Source organism: Bombina bombina, chromosome 8, assembly GCF_027579735.1.
Source record: "Bombina bombina isolate aBomBom1 chromosome 8, aBomBom1.pri, whole genome shotgun sequence".
Taxonomy (NCBI): Eukaryota; Metazoa; Chordata; class Amphibia; order Anura; family Bombinatoridae; genus Bombina; species Bombina bombina.
Genome location: NC_069506.1, coordinates 273189074 through 273201667, shown reverse-complemented (window position 1 = coordinate 273201667; position 12594 = coordinate 273189074). Strand labels below are relative to the sequence as shown.

The 12594-nt window shown below is 39.8% G+C and overlaps 1 protein-coding gene across 2 annotated transcripts in view; it reads left to right on the top strand.

Annotated features, from left to right (window-relative positions):
* The window catches only part of USP2 (ubiquitin specific peptidase 2), a 121556-nt gene extending 111923 nt beyond the window's left edge, over positions 1 to 9633 (top strand). For both annotated transcript variants that reach the window (XM_053691372.1, XM_053691371.1), the window contains exons 12-14: positions 6562 to 6669; positions 7312 to 7432; positions 7739 to 9633. In XM_053691372.1, coding sequence (XP_053547347.1) covers positions 6562 to 6669; positions 7312 to 7432; positions 7739 to 7826 — 317 coding nt within the window. In that variant the 3' untranslated portion in view covers positions 7827 to 9633. The remainder of the gene's footprint in view (positions 1 to 6561; positions 6670 to 7311; positions 7433 to 7738) is intronic.
* Positions 9634 to 12594: the final 2961 nt, after the last annotated feature.

Sequence of the window (12594 nt, the reverse complement as noted above, 5' to 3'; positions counted from 1 at the left end):
TGTACTAACAGGATCCTGTCCTTTCTTCTCGTCCCTGCGCGCTCCTGCAATTTCAGCTCTCTAGCAGCTGTTCATACCCGGCACTCACTGCCTCTCATCCATGCTGTGCGCTGCGTGTTACAGAGAATGAGAGGCAGTGAGTGCCGGGCAGGCGGCGATGTGATGGTCTGTGCCCCAGATTATAATAGAGAAATGATATCCAACCAGGAGCTGACTGGGCACTAGAATAAAACAGACCTTACCAAGCAATTGTTATTATATTTTATGTTTTTTAGCAGATACCTAAATCCACATTCAACTTTATCTCAATTGATGTGGCTTGTGCCCCTGATTTTACAGCTGCGGTCCGTTACAGAAATACACCCTCCCTGCATTTGAGTGTCTGATGACCCCTTATAACCTGATTGCTCCCCAAAAAAGTAGGCACTTAGGCAGAAATAAATTTGCGCCCTTGCAGGTCTTAGAACATTTATCTAATGCGAGTGTGATCGCACAGTACTGGGACACCGGACGCAAATTTATTTCTGCCTAAGTGCCTATTTTTGTTTGGAGCAATCAGGTTATAAGGGGTCATCAGACCCGGTGGTACATTGTCTTGTGTTTATCACTACACATGAGCTCAGCACACGCTACCTTGCCCACTGTCCTTTTTACCAGAGCCTGTCACAACACATGGACGCAGCACCCCTTCACCTTGCCCACTGGCTGTGCATGCACACACCACCTTACACACTGTCCTGTGCACCACGGTGTTTCACTACACATCACCCCTTTACCTTGTCCCACTGCAGCCACTGCCACACAGCCGCATCGAGCAAACGTTTTAGGTCCTAAAAAGATTTCTTAGAAACCAGTGAGTGTAATTTCATCTTCACTGTGATCAAACTCAACCAGCGGAGAGCAACAAATGTAACGTCTGCTGTAAGAGCAAGCTGCAGATTTATCACATATAACGGTATATACAGCCTGTATACTGTGTGTCCGGGACAATACGTTATGTGATAAATCTGCAGCTTGCTCTTACAGCAGACGTTACATTTGTTGCTCTCCGCTGGTTGAGTTTGATCACAGTGAAGATGAAATTACACTCACTGGTTTCTAAGAAATCTTTTTAGGACCTAAAACGTTTGCTAAGAGCACCACAAACACCAACCGGTGTGCAGGGACATCCCATGTAAACGGAAGCTGAGAGATGACTATAGTTTGTGTAGGTCTGTATACACATGTGCAAAGCTGTCAGTGTGTTCATAGCTGGCACAAACCTTTAGATGAAACAGGAGCAGCGTCTGGGAGGCGAGTAAGATCACACCACCTCTTGTGCCAAGGTGGGAGCAATCAGGTTATAAGGGGTCATCAGATACTCAAATGCAGGGAGGGTGTATTTCTGTAACGGACCGCAGCTGTAAAATCAGGGGCACAAGCTCGATGCGGCTGTGTGGCAGTGGCTGCAGTGGGACAAGGTAAAGGGGTGATGTGTAGTGAAACACCGTGGTGCACAGGACAGTGTGTAAGGTGGTGTGTGCATGCACAGCCAGTGGGCAAGGTGAAGGGGTGCTGCGTCCATGTGTTGTGACAGGCTCTGGTAAAAAGGACAGTGGGCAAGGTAGCGTGTGCTGAGCTCATGTGTAGTGATAAACACAAGACAATGTACCACCGGGTCTGATGACCCCTTATAACCTGATTGCTCCAAACAAAAATAGGCACTTAGGCAGAAATAAATTTGCGTCCGGTGTCCCAGTACTGTGCGATCACACTCGCATTAGATAAATGTTCTAAGACCTGCAAGGGCGCAAATTTATTTCTGCCTAAGTGCCTACTTTTTTGGGGAGCAATCAGGTTATAAGGGGTCATCAGACACTCAAATGCAGGGAGGGTGTATTTCTGTAACGGACCGCAGCTGTAAAATCAGGGGCACAAGCCACATCAATTGAGATAAAGTTGAATGTGGATTTAGGTATCTGCTAAAAAACATAAAATATAATAACAATTGCTTGGTAAGGTCTGTTTTATTCTAGTGCCCAGTCAGCTCCTGGTTGGATATCATTTCTCTATTATAATCTGGGGCACAGACCATCACATCGCCGCCTGCCCGGCACTCACTGCCTCTCATTCTCTGTAACACGCAGCGCACAGCATGGATGAGAGGCAGTGAGTGCCGGGTATGAACAGCTGCTAGAGAGCTGAAATTGCAGGAGCGCGCAGGGACGAGAAGAAAGGACAGGATCCTGTTAGTACAAGCTTTTGGGAGACGTCAGAGGAGGAGGGGTCAGGCGGCCATTTCAAAAAGGCCAGATGAGATCAGTAAATGTATTTTCTGCCAAAGTTTATTTAGATGAAAATTTGGCTACAGTTTACTGTAAAGATCATTATTTAACTAATCTAAATAAGTTAAAGTAATTTTTGGGTTGACTGTCCCTTTAAGGATCCTTTAGATAGGAAAATTGAATCCTTTCTAAGAAAAGCTTATCTGTGTTCAGGTAATCTTCTTAGACCTGCTATATCATTGGCTGATGTTGCTGCAGCTTCAACTTTTTGGTTGGAAACTTTAGCGCAACAAGTAACAGATCATGATTCTCATGATATTATTATTCTTCTTCAGCATGCTAATAATTTTATCTGTGATGCCATTTTTGATATTATCAGAGTTGATGTCAGGTTTATGTCTCTAGCTATTTTAGCTAGAAGAGCTTTATGGCTTAAGACTTGGAATGCTGATATGGCTTCTAAATCAACTCTACTTTCCATTTCTTTCCAGGGTAACAAATTATTTGGTTCTCAGTTGGATTCTATTATCTCAACTGTTACTGGTGGGAAAGGAACTTTTTTACCACAGGATAAAAAATCTAAGGGTAAAAACAGGGCTAATAATCGTTTTCGTTCCTTTCGTTTCAACAAAGAACAAAAGCCTAATCCTTCATCCTCAGGAGCAGTTTCAGTTTGGAAACCATCTCCAGTCTGGAATAAATCCAAGCCTGCTAGAAAGGCAAAGCCTGCTTCTAAGTCCACATGAAGGTGCGGCCCTCATTCCAGCTCAGCTGGTAGGGGGCAGGTTACGTTTTTTCAATGAAATTTGGATCAATTCTGTTCACAATCTTTGGATTCAGAACATTGTTTCAGAAGGGTACAGAATTGGTTTCAAGATGAGACCTCCTGCAAAGAGATTTTTTCTTTCCCGTGTCCCAGTAAATCCAGTGAAAGCTCAAGCATTTCTGAATTGTGTTTCAGATCTAGAGTTGGCTGGAGTAATTATGCCAGTTCCAGTTTCGGAACAGGGGATGGGGTTTTATTCAAATCTCTTCATTGTACCAAAGAAGGAGAATTCCTTCAGACCAGTTCTGGATCTAAAAATATTGAATCATTATGTAAGGATACCAACGTTCAAGATGGTAACTGTAAGGACTATCTTGCCTTTTGTTCAGCAAGGGCATTATATGTCCACAATAGATTTACAGGATGCATATCTGCATATTCCGATTCATCCAGATCATTATCAGTTCCTGAGATTCTCTTTTCTGGACAAGCATTACCAGTTTGTGGCTCTGCCGTTTGGCCTAGTTACAGCTCCAAGAATTTTTACAAAGGTTCTCGGTGCCCTTCTGTCTGTAATCAGAGAACAGGGTATTGTGGTATTTCCTTATTTGGACGATATCTTGGTACTTGCTCAGTCTTTACATTTAGCAGAATCTCATACGAATCGACTTGTGTTGTTTCTTCAAGATCATGGTTGGAGGATCAATTTACCAAAAAGTTCATTGATTCCTCAGACAAGGGTAACCTTTCTGGGTTTCCAGATAGATTCAGTGTCCATGACTCTGTCTTTAACAGACAAGAGACGTCTAAAATTGATTTCAGCTTGTCGAAACCTTCAGTCACAATCATTCCCTTCGGTAGCCTTATGCATGGAAATTCTAGGTCTTATGACTGCTGCATCGGACGCGATCCCCTTTGCTCGTTTTCACATGCGACCTCTTCAGCTCTGTATGCTGAATCAATGGTGCAAGGATTACACAAAGATATCTCAATTAATATCTTTAAAACCGATTGTTCGACACTCTCTAACGTGGTGGACAGATCACCATCGTTTAATTCAGGGGGCTTCTTTTGTGCTTCCGACCTGGACTGTAATTTCAACAGATGCAAGTCTCACAGGTTGGGGAGCTGTGTGGGGATCTCTGACGGCACAAGGAGTTTGGGAATCTCAGGAGGTGAGATTACCGATCAATATTTTGGAACTCCGTGCAATTTTCAGAGCTCTTCAGTTTTGGCCTCTTCTGAAGAGAGAATCGTTCATTTGTTTTCAGACAGACAATGTCACAACTGTGGCATACATCAATCATCAAGGAGGGACTCACAGTCCTCTGGCTATGAAAGAAGTATCTCGAATTTTGGTTTGGGCGGAATCCAGCTCCTGTCTAATCTCTGCGGTTCATATCCCAGGTATAGACAATTGGGAAGCGGATTATCTCAGTCGCCAAACGTTGCATCCGGGCGAATGGTCTCTTCACCCAGAGGTATTTCTTCAGATTGTTCAAATGTGGGAACTTCCAGAAATAGATCTGATGGCGTCTCATCTAAACAAGAAACTTCCCAGGTATCTGTCCAGATCCCGGGATCCTCAGGCGGAGGCAGTGGATGCATTATCACTTCCTTGGAAGTATCATCCTGCCTATATCTTTCCGTCTCTAGTTCTTCTTCCAAGAGTAATCTCCAAGATTCTGAAGGAATGCTCGTTTGTTCTGCTGGTAGCTCCGGCATGGCCTCACAGGTTTTGGTATGCGGATCTTGTCCGGATGGCCTCTTGCCAACCGTGGACTCTTCCGTTAAGACCAGACCTTCTGTCACAAGGTCCTTTTTTCCATCAGGATCTGAAATCCTTAAATTTAAAGGTATGGAGATTGAACGCTTGATTCTTGGTCAAAGAGGTTTCTCTGACTCTGTGATTAATACTATGTTACAGGCTCGTAAATCTGTATCTAGAGAGATATATTATAGAGTCTGGAAGACTTATATTTCTTGGTGTCTTTCTCATCATTTTTCTTGGCATTCTTTTAGAATACCGAGAATTTTACAGTTTCTTCAGGATGGTTTAGATAAGGGTTTGTCCGCAAGTTCCTTGAAAGGACAAATCTCTGCTCTTTCTGTTCTTTTTCACAGAAAGATTGCTATTCTTCCTGATATTCATTGTTTTTTACAAGATTTGGTTCGTATAAAACCTGTCATTAAGTCAATTTCTCCTCCTTGGAGTTTGAATTTTGTTCTGGGATCTCTTCAAGCTCCTCCGTTTGAACCTATGCATTCATTGGACATTAAATTACTTTCTTGGAAAGTTTTGTTCCTTTTGGCCATCTCTTCTGCCAGAAGAGTTTCTGAATTATCTGCTCTTTCTTGTGAGTCTCCTTTTCTGATTTTTCATCAGGATAAGGCGGTGTTGCGAACTTCTTTTGAATTTTTACCTAAAGTTGTGAATTCCAACAACATTAGTAGAGAAATTGTGGTTCCTTCATTATGTCCTAATCCTAAGAATTCTAAGAAGAAATCGTTGCATTCTTTGGATGTTGTTAGAGCTTTGAAATATTATGTTGAAGCTACTAAGTCTTTCCGAAAGACTTCTAGTCTATTTGTTATCTTTTCCGGTTCTAGAAAAGGCCAGAAAGCTTCTGCCATTTCTTTGGCATCTTGGTTGAAATCTTTAATTCATCTTGCCTATGTTGAGTCGGGTAAAACTCCGCCTCAGAGGATTACAGCTCATTCTACTAGGTCAGTTTCTACTTCCTGGGCGTTTAGGAATGAAGCTTCGGTTGATCAGATTTGCAAAGCAGCAACTTGGTCCTCTTTGCATACTTTTACTAAATTCTACCATTTTGATGTATTTTCTTCTTCTGAAGCAGTTTTTGGTAGAAAAGTACTTCAGGCAGCGGTTTCAGTTTGAATCTTCTGCTTATGTTTTTCATTAAACTTTATTTTGGGTGTGGATTATTTTCAGCAGGAATTGGCTGTCTTTATTTTATCCCTCCCTCTCTAGTGACTCTTGTGTGGAAAGATCCACATCTTGGGTAATCATTATCCCATACGTCACTAGCTCATGGACTCTTGCTAATTACATGAAAGAAAACATAATTTATGTAAGAACTTACCTGATAAATTCATTTCTTTCATATTAGCAAGAGTCCATGAGGCCCGCCCTTTTTTTGTGGTGGTTATGATTTTGTATAAAGCACAATTATTCCAATTCCTTATTTTATATGCTTTCGCACTTTTTTATCACCCCACTTCTTGGCTATTCGTTAAACTGAATTGTGGGTGTGGTGAGGGGTGTATTTATAGGCATTTTGAGGTTTGGGAAACTTTGCCCCTCCTGGTAGGAATGTATATCCCATACGTCACTAGCTCATGGACTCTTGCTAATATGAAAGAAATGAATTTATCAGGTAAGTTCTTACATAAATTATGTTTTTCCTCTCCCATTTGCAGTGTCCTCTACCCTGCACCAGGTTAAAGTCTCCCTCCTACCACTCAACCAAACGTTTCTATACATATTTTTCCTTGACTCAACCCTTTTAGACCTTAAGCGTTTCTCTGAAGCTCGAATAAGAAGCAGCAAACTCTCCACTTTTGTGAATTTCCCTTTCAAAGATTTAGACCTGCGAGCATTTTCCTCTGAGAAAAGTGGTGAGTATAATCCTATTTATTTGAATGCATCTAGCCTGTTGTATATGAACAACCTTTCCATGAGACCTGATTTACTAGTCCCTTTAATTGCAAGAAAAAAGAATCTTCTGAGTGATTCATATTCATATATATTCAGACAATAAAAATGGTGAGATATTTATATGCTTCCTTTCACATGGGTGATAGAACTTTTGACTACAATGTTCTTTTAAGCTACTCAAGTCACATGCATCTACACAGAATCAAAACATATGCAGATATTGTGAGAGGAAATTTGATAACTAATAATATTGATGGTAACTTTGTGTGTTCAAATGCAAGGTTTTTTTCCACTTAAAAAGACAAGATACCCAAAAGGACATGATAGAAATATTTATGTGATATTTTATTGTCAGCTTTTTAAAGTTATGCTGCATCACTTTCAAGTAAGTTAGCATATAAGTATTATGTCCCTTTAACTAAGCACTACTAACCGTTGCATATTACTGAGTACCACTGATTCCTACTGCAGGACATCACTTACTTCCTAAATCGATAGTTCCACAGACTCTCCCAGGATACCACCACTTGTTCCACAGTGCCCTAAAGATTTCCTTCCTACAAAGATCACAGCTAATACTGTTCTTTTTATGTGTTCCTCAGCTCATGCACTGTATAATTTGTATGCAGTGTCTAATCACTCTGGGACCACCATGGGAGGCCACTACACAGCGTACTGTAAGAACCCCAACAATGGAGAGTGGTACACGTTTAATGACTCAAGGTAATGAGTGTACCAGTAAGACACTATACCAACTTTACCAAATCTCTCTCTTCCCAACTTTATTTTCCCATCTCCATTTTCCACACCTATTATCAACCTCCAAAGCCTAATTCTCACATTTAACCCAATTCTTTCCAAACTCTCCCTCTAAATCCCCTTTCTTCTCCATCTCGTTTCCTCTCTTTTAATCTTCCATTTGTCTCCTTCCTTCCTCTCTCTTCTTACTCCTTAATAATTGCTTGTTGTTACATATTACATTGCTCTCCTTTTTGGTCTTCATGTCTCACCACCTATCTTATCCCACAGGGTCACTCCGATGTCTTCTAGTCAGGTGAAGAGCAGTGATGCTTATGTTCTGTTTTATGAACTGTCCGGCCCCTCATCTAGAATGTAGACCAAGGCCCACTGGCACTGATGACAATCCTATAACATGGGAAGAGAGACTATCTTCTTTTCTACTGCAGTTGTAATATCTCGCTGGGGGACCCTGCAGACTCCCACACCTACTGAAGAGAGTTACTGGACAATATTTATTATATGTGTGTACCGATGGAGAAACACCAGCATTTTAGAGACACTAATGCCTTAACTTATTACCAAAGGACAAATGATGCATATGTGGAGCGTTGCAAGAAGGCCACCTTGGCTGATAGTGTTAAATAATGCAAGAAATAGTTACAGTGCCTTCAGAATATCCTCATGTGTATGGCGCCCTCTGCTGTCACCGAATAGTAAAGCGGGCCTGTGTGTACTGTTACTGTGTTGTAATGCAGGGCAAGATTCCGCTCCTTATGCTCCTGTTAATGCAAGTATGGATGCAGATCTCTGTGCTGCCCCTGAGTGGTGTATGTATATTGGCTCATTATGCTGTAACTTAATTGTTATAAAGGATTGGGCCAGTTGATTCCTTATCCATAGAAGTTAAAGTAGGCCTGGGTGCAAGACCCACTGTGAGGTAAAGATGTTTCATTTGCAGCTACCTCTGCTGTTATGGGGGGCAATAACAGATATGTGTGAGGCCCCCTCAGCTGTTACTGAGTGGTAATGCTGACATTCTGCTGTCAGTGAGTGGTACTGCAGTCCTGTGTGCAATGAGTTAAGTCTTACTTATTATAAAGTTGCAGTCTCATTTGCTGGCAGTGGTCTTACTTACAATGGATCCCTTATTGGAGAATAAATCACTCAGAGAATTAGTGTCACTCAATGAAGGGTTCATATGATATCTCTTTGTGGGGTACCTAAATAATAATAGTAATGCCTATTTGGAGTGCAGTGTTTAATATAATAATATATTTATTTTTAAATTGACTGGAAAAATTATATGAGACAGAGATCTTTGTAAACTATATGTATTATAGAGTGATAATCATCAAGGCCTTACCTTGGGTTCCAAGACATGGAGGTGCATCAATAAAATCAGAAAATATTTTTGTAAAGTTAAGTATTTCATTGCTTTTGAGGCCCAGGCATGTGTGTCAGAGTACTGTATGACTGTGCATAGTATATTTATAAAGCTGTGTTTCTGAAGAGAGCATCAGAGCAAGCTTGGAATGAACATTGTGTCTGTACAATAATATTGCATCTGCAGAGATGTGTGTCTGCTCAGAGAGGTTTATTTCTGTAGAAAGCACTGGGTACCTCAGTAAGAAGTGTGTCTGTGTTGTAGAGTACAAAGTGTAAAGAGACACAAGTGCTGTGCTGATTGCTATGTATTGTTATTTAATAGTTGCACTGTGCACTGACCCATTAGGGAATGCTTTGAGGTAACCTCTTAAACCTCTCTAGGAAATCATGAGTTGCTGCTTACCATGTAAGTGTGTAGGCTTGTAATAAAAATAGATCCATGTGTGCAAATGTACAGAAACTAATTACACTTGGTGCTACAACCATTTCTAACTCCTGTGCTCTGTGCCATAAAACACAATATGTATTTTTAAATAAGACATTTATACCTCAAAAAAGACACTTGTATTTCTAATCAATAAAGAGAGGTGTGTGCATGTTGCACACCTGGGGTACTTATAATATATAGGTGTAGTTTGGGGGGAAAAGCTCATTCTTCCAAATAACAAAATGCTATCAAACTTTTGCACAATTTATGCAGCTGTAGTGTGTCTCTGTGGCTCACGGAGAGACAATGCATTAAATAAATTGTTTTAACTCCTCGGGATTAAATGGCAATAAAATTTACATGAATACAATAGTTTCATTTCTCACTCAAAAGGCAAAGAAATTCCTAGTTTCAATACTTGGTTGAAGAAAATTTGAACCTTAAAGGGACATTAAAGGCTAAGGTCCAGATAACGAGTGGAGCGCGAGCGAAAAGGAGTTTATGCGCATCAGGTTTTTGGCTCGTATTACAAGTTGAAAGTAAACATGATCACTTGAGCGCAACTGAAGTTAACGCTCATTGGGATCGAGCTTCCTCAGAACTCTGGTCAACTGTCTTGCAAAACAACATCAAAATACATTGCACTCATAATAACACTATGTAATAAAAATTATTTATAAAAAAGGGCTCAAATACATGAGGTCTCAATTGGCTTTAACATAGAGATATATACATGTCTAAATAAGTATGTATGTGTATATAAATATATTTATATAGTGTGTGTGAGTGTGTACATATGTATTTATATGTGTATATATGTATTTGCAGACATATATACACATAGAAAGAAATAAATACATATGTATACACATATAGACATATATATAAGTGCATTGGAGTTCTTGGCAATTAAGTAGATGAAAACATGTAAAAGCATATTTATGCAATATTCATCTACACTATTAACGTGCCCGTCGCCATCATCAGTTGCGCACACAGCGGGGGCATGGCCAAAAAGAAGTAGGTGTGATGGGGTGTGACTGAGCAGTGGCATGGGCGTGACAGGGCATGGTCGAGCAAGAGCTCAGGAGGTGTGTGTGCAGCGGTGGGGCAGGGCGGGGCATGGTCGGGGGCATGGACAGGCAGTAGCGCAGGTAGGACCGCTTCAATAAAGAAAATGGCCCTGTACAAGGGCTTCACCACTAGTATTTAATAAAGTGTTATACTGTGAATTTACTGTAAATATTTCACATTCCAATGTTCTGCACATAGCAGAATATGTCCTATATATTTATAAATCGATATTCCTATATATATATATATATATATATATATATATATATATATATATATATATATATAAACCTATGCCTATAAATAATTTTATATAGGTATAAATATATATTCTATATACAGGTGAAACTTGAAAAATTAAAATATCGTGCAAAAGTTAATTTATTTCACTAATGCAACTTAAAAGGTAAAACTAATATATGAGATAGACTCATTGGCCCCTAGTTATCAAGCTGTCAACCTCAAATACGCTGGAATTCCTCAGCGTATTTGTGGCGAGGCTGATTCACCTTAGTTATCAAGCCCTGCTGCCCGGCAAAAGTAGAATATAGTGACGTAAGCTTCGATCCTCCGGACACAGTCCGACACAGATCGATTCTTACGTCACTCCAGATGTTCCGAACGCAAGTTCGGCACAATCTGACTACTTTTGCTAGTTATCAAATGACTAGCAGGTATGCTCGGCACTTTTCCGGCCCAGCGTACCTGGTTTTCAATCCGCCGCCCTGAAGGCGGCGGATCCCATAGGAATCAATGGGAGTCTGACCATAGCGAAAGTTCATGTTCGCTGCTGCCCGACATCCCATTGATTCCTATGGGAGATGTCTGCACCTAACACCCTAACATGTACCCCGAGTCTAAACATCCCTAATCTGTCCCCCCCTACACCGCCGCAACTAAATAAATGTATTACCCCCTAAACCGCTGCTCCCGGAGCCCACCGCCATTCTAATAAACTGATTAACCCCTAAACCGCCGCTCCCAGACACTGCCGCCACTATAATAAATATATTAACCCCTAAACCGCCACTCCCGGACCCCGCCGCAACTATAATAAAATTATTAACCCCTAAACCTAAGTCTAACCCTAACCCTAACACCCACCTAACTTAAATATTAATTAAATACATCTAAATAAATATTATTCTTATTAACTAAATTAATCCTATTTAAAACTAAATACTTACCTATAAAATAAACCCTAATATAGCTACAATATAACTAATAATTATATTGTAGCTATTTTAGGATTTATTTTTATTTTACAGGCAAATTTCAATTTATTTTAACTAGGTACAATAGCTATTAAATAGTTATTAACTATTTAATAGATACCTAGTTAAAATAAAGACAAATTTACCTGTAAAATAAATCCTAACCTAAGTTACAATTACACCTAACACTACACTATCATTAACTAAATTATTCCTATTTAAAACTAAATACTTACCTGTAAAATAAAACCTAAGATAGCTACAATGTAATTAATAATTGCATTGTAGCTATTTTAGGATTTATATTTATTTTACAGGTAACTTTGTATTTATTTTAGCTAGTTAGAATAGTTATTAAATAGTTATTAACTATTTAATAACTACCTAGCTAAAAGAAATACAAAATTACCTGTAAAATAAATCCTAACTTAAGTTACAATTAAACCTAACACTACACTATCATTAAATTAATTAAATAAATTAGCTACAAATAACTACAATTAAATACAATTAAATAAACTAACTAAAGTACAAAAAATAAAAAAAACTAAGTTACAAAAAAAAACATTTAAAAAATATTACAACAATTTTAAGCTACTTACACCTAATCTAAGCCCCCTAATAAAATAACAAAGCCCCCCAAAATAAAAAAATGCCTATTCTAAATTACGAAAGTTAACAGCTCTATTACCTTACCAGCCCTTAAAAGGGCCTTTTGCGGGGCATGCCCCAAAGTATTCAGCTCTTTTGCCTGTAAAAAAAAAAAATACAACCCCCCCCAATATTAAATCCCACCACCCACACACCCCTACTCTAACCCAAAGCCCCCTTAAATAAACCTAACACTACCCCCCTAAAGATCATCCTACCTTTAGCCGTCTTCAGCCAGCCGACCACCGATGGAACAGAAGAGGACATCCGCAGCGGCCAAAGTCATCATCCAAGGGGCGCTGAAGAAGTCTTCCATCCGATTGAAGTCATAATCCAAGGGGAGCTGAAGAAGTCTTCCATCCGATTGAAGTCATCATCCAAGGGGCGCTGAA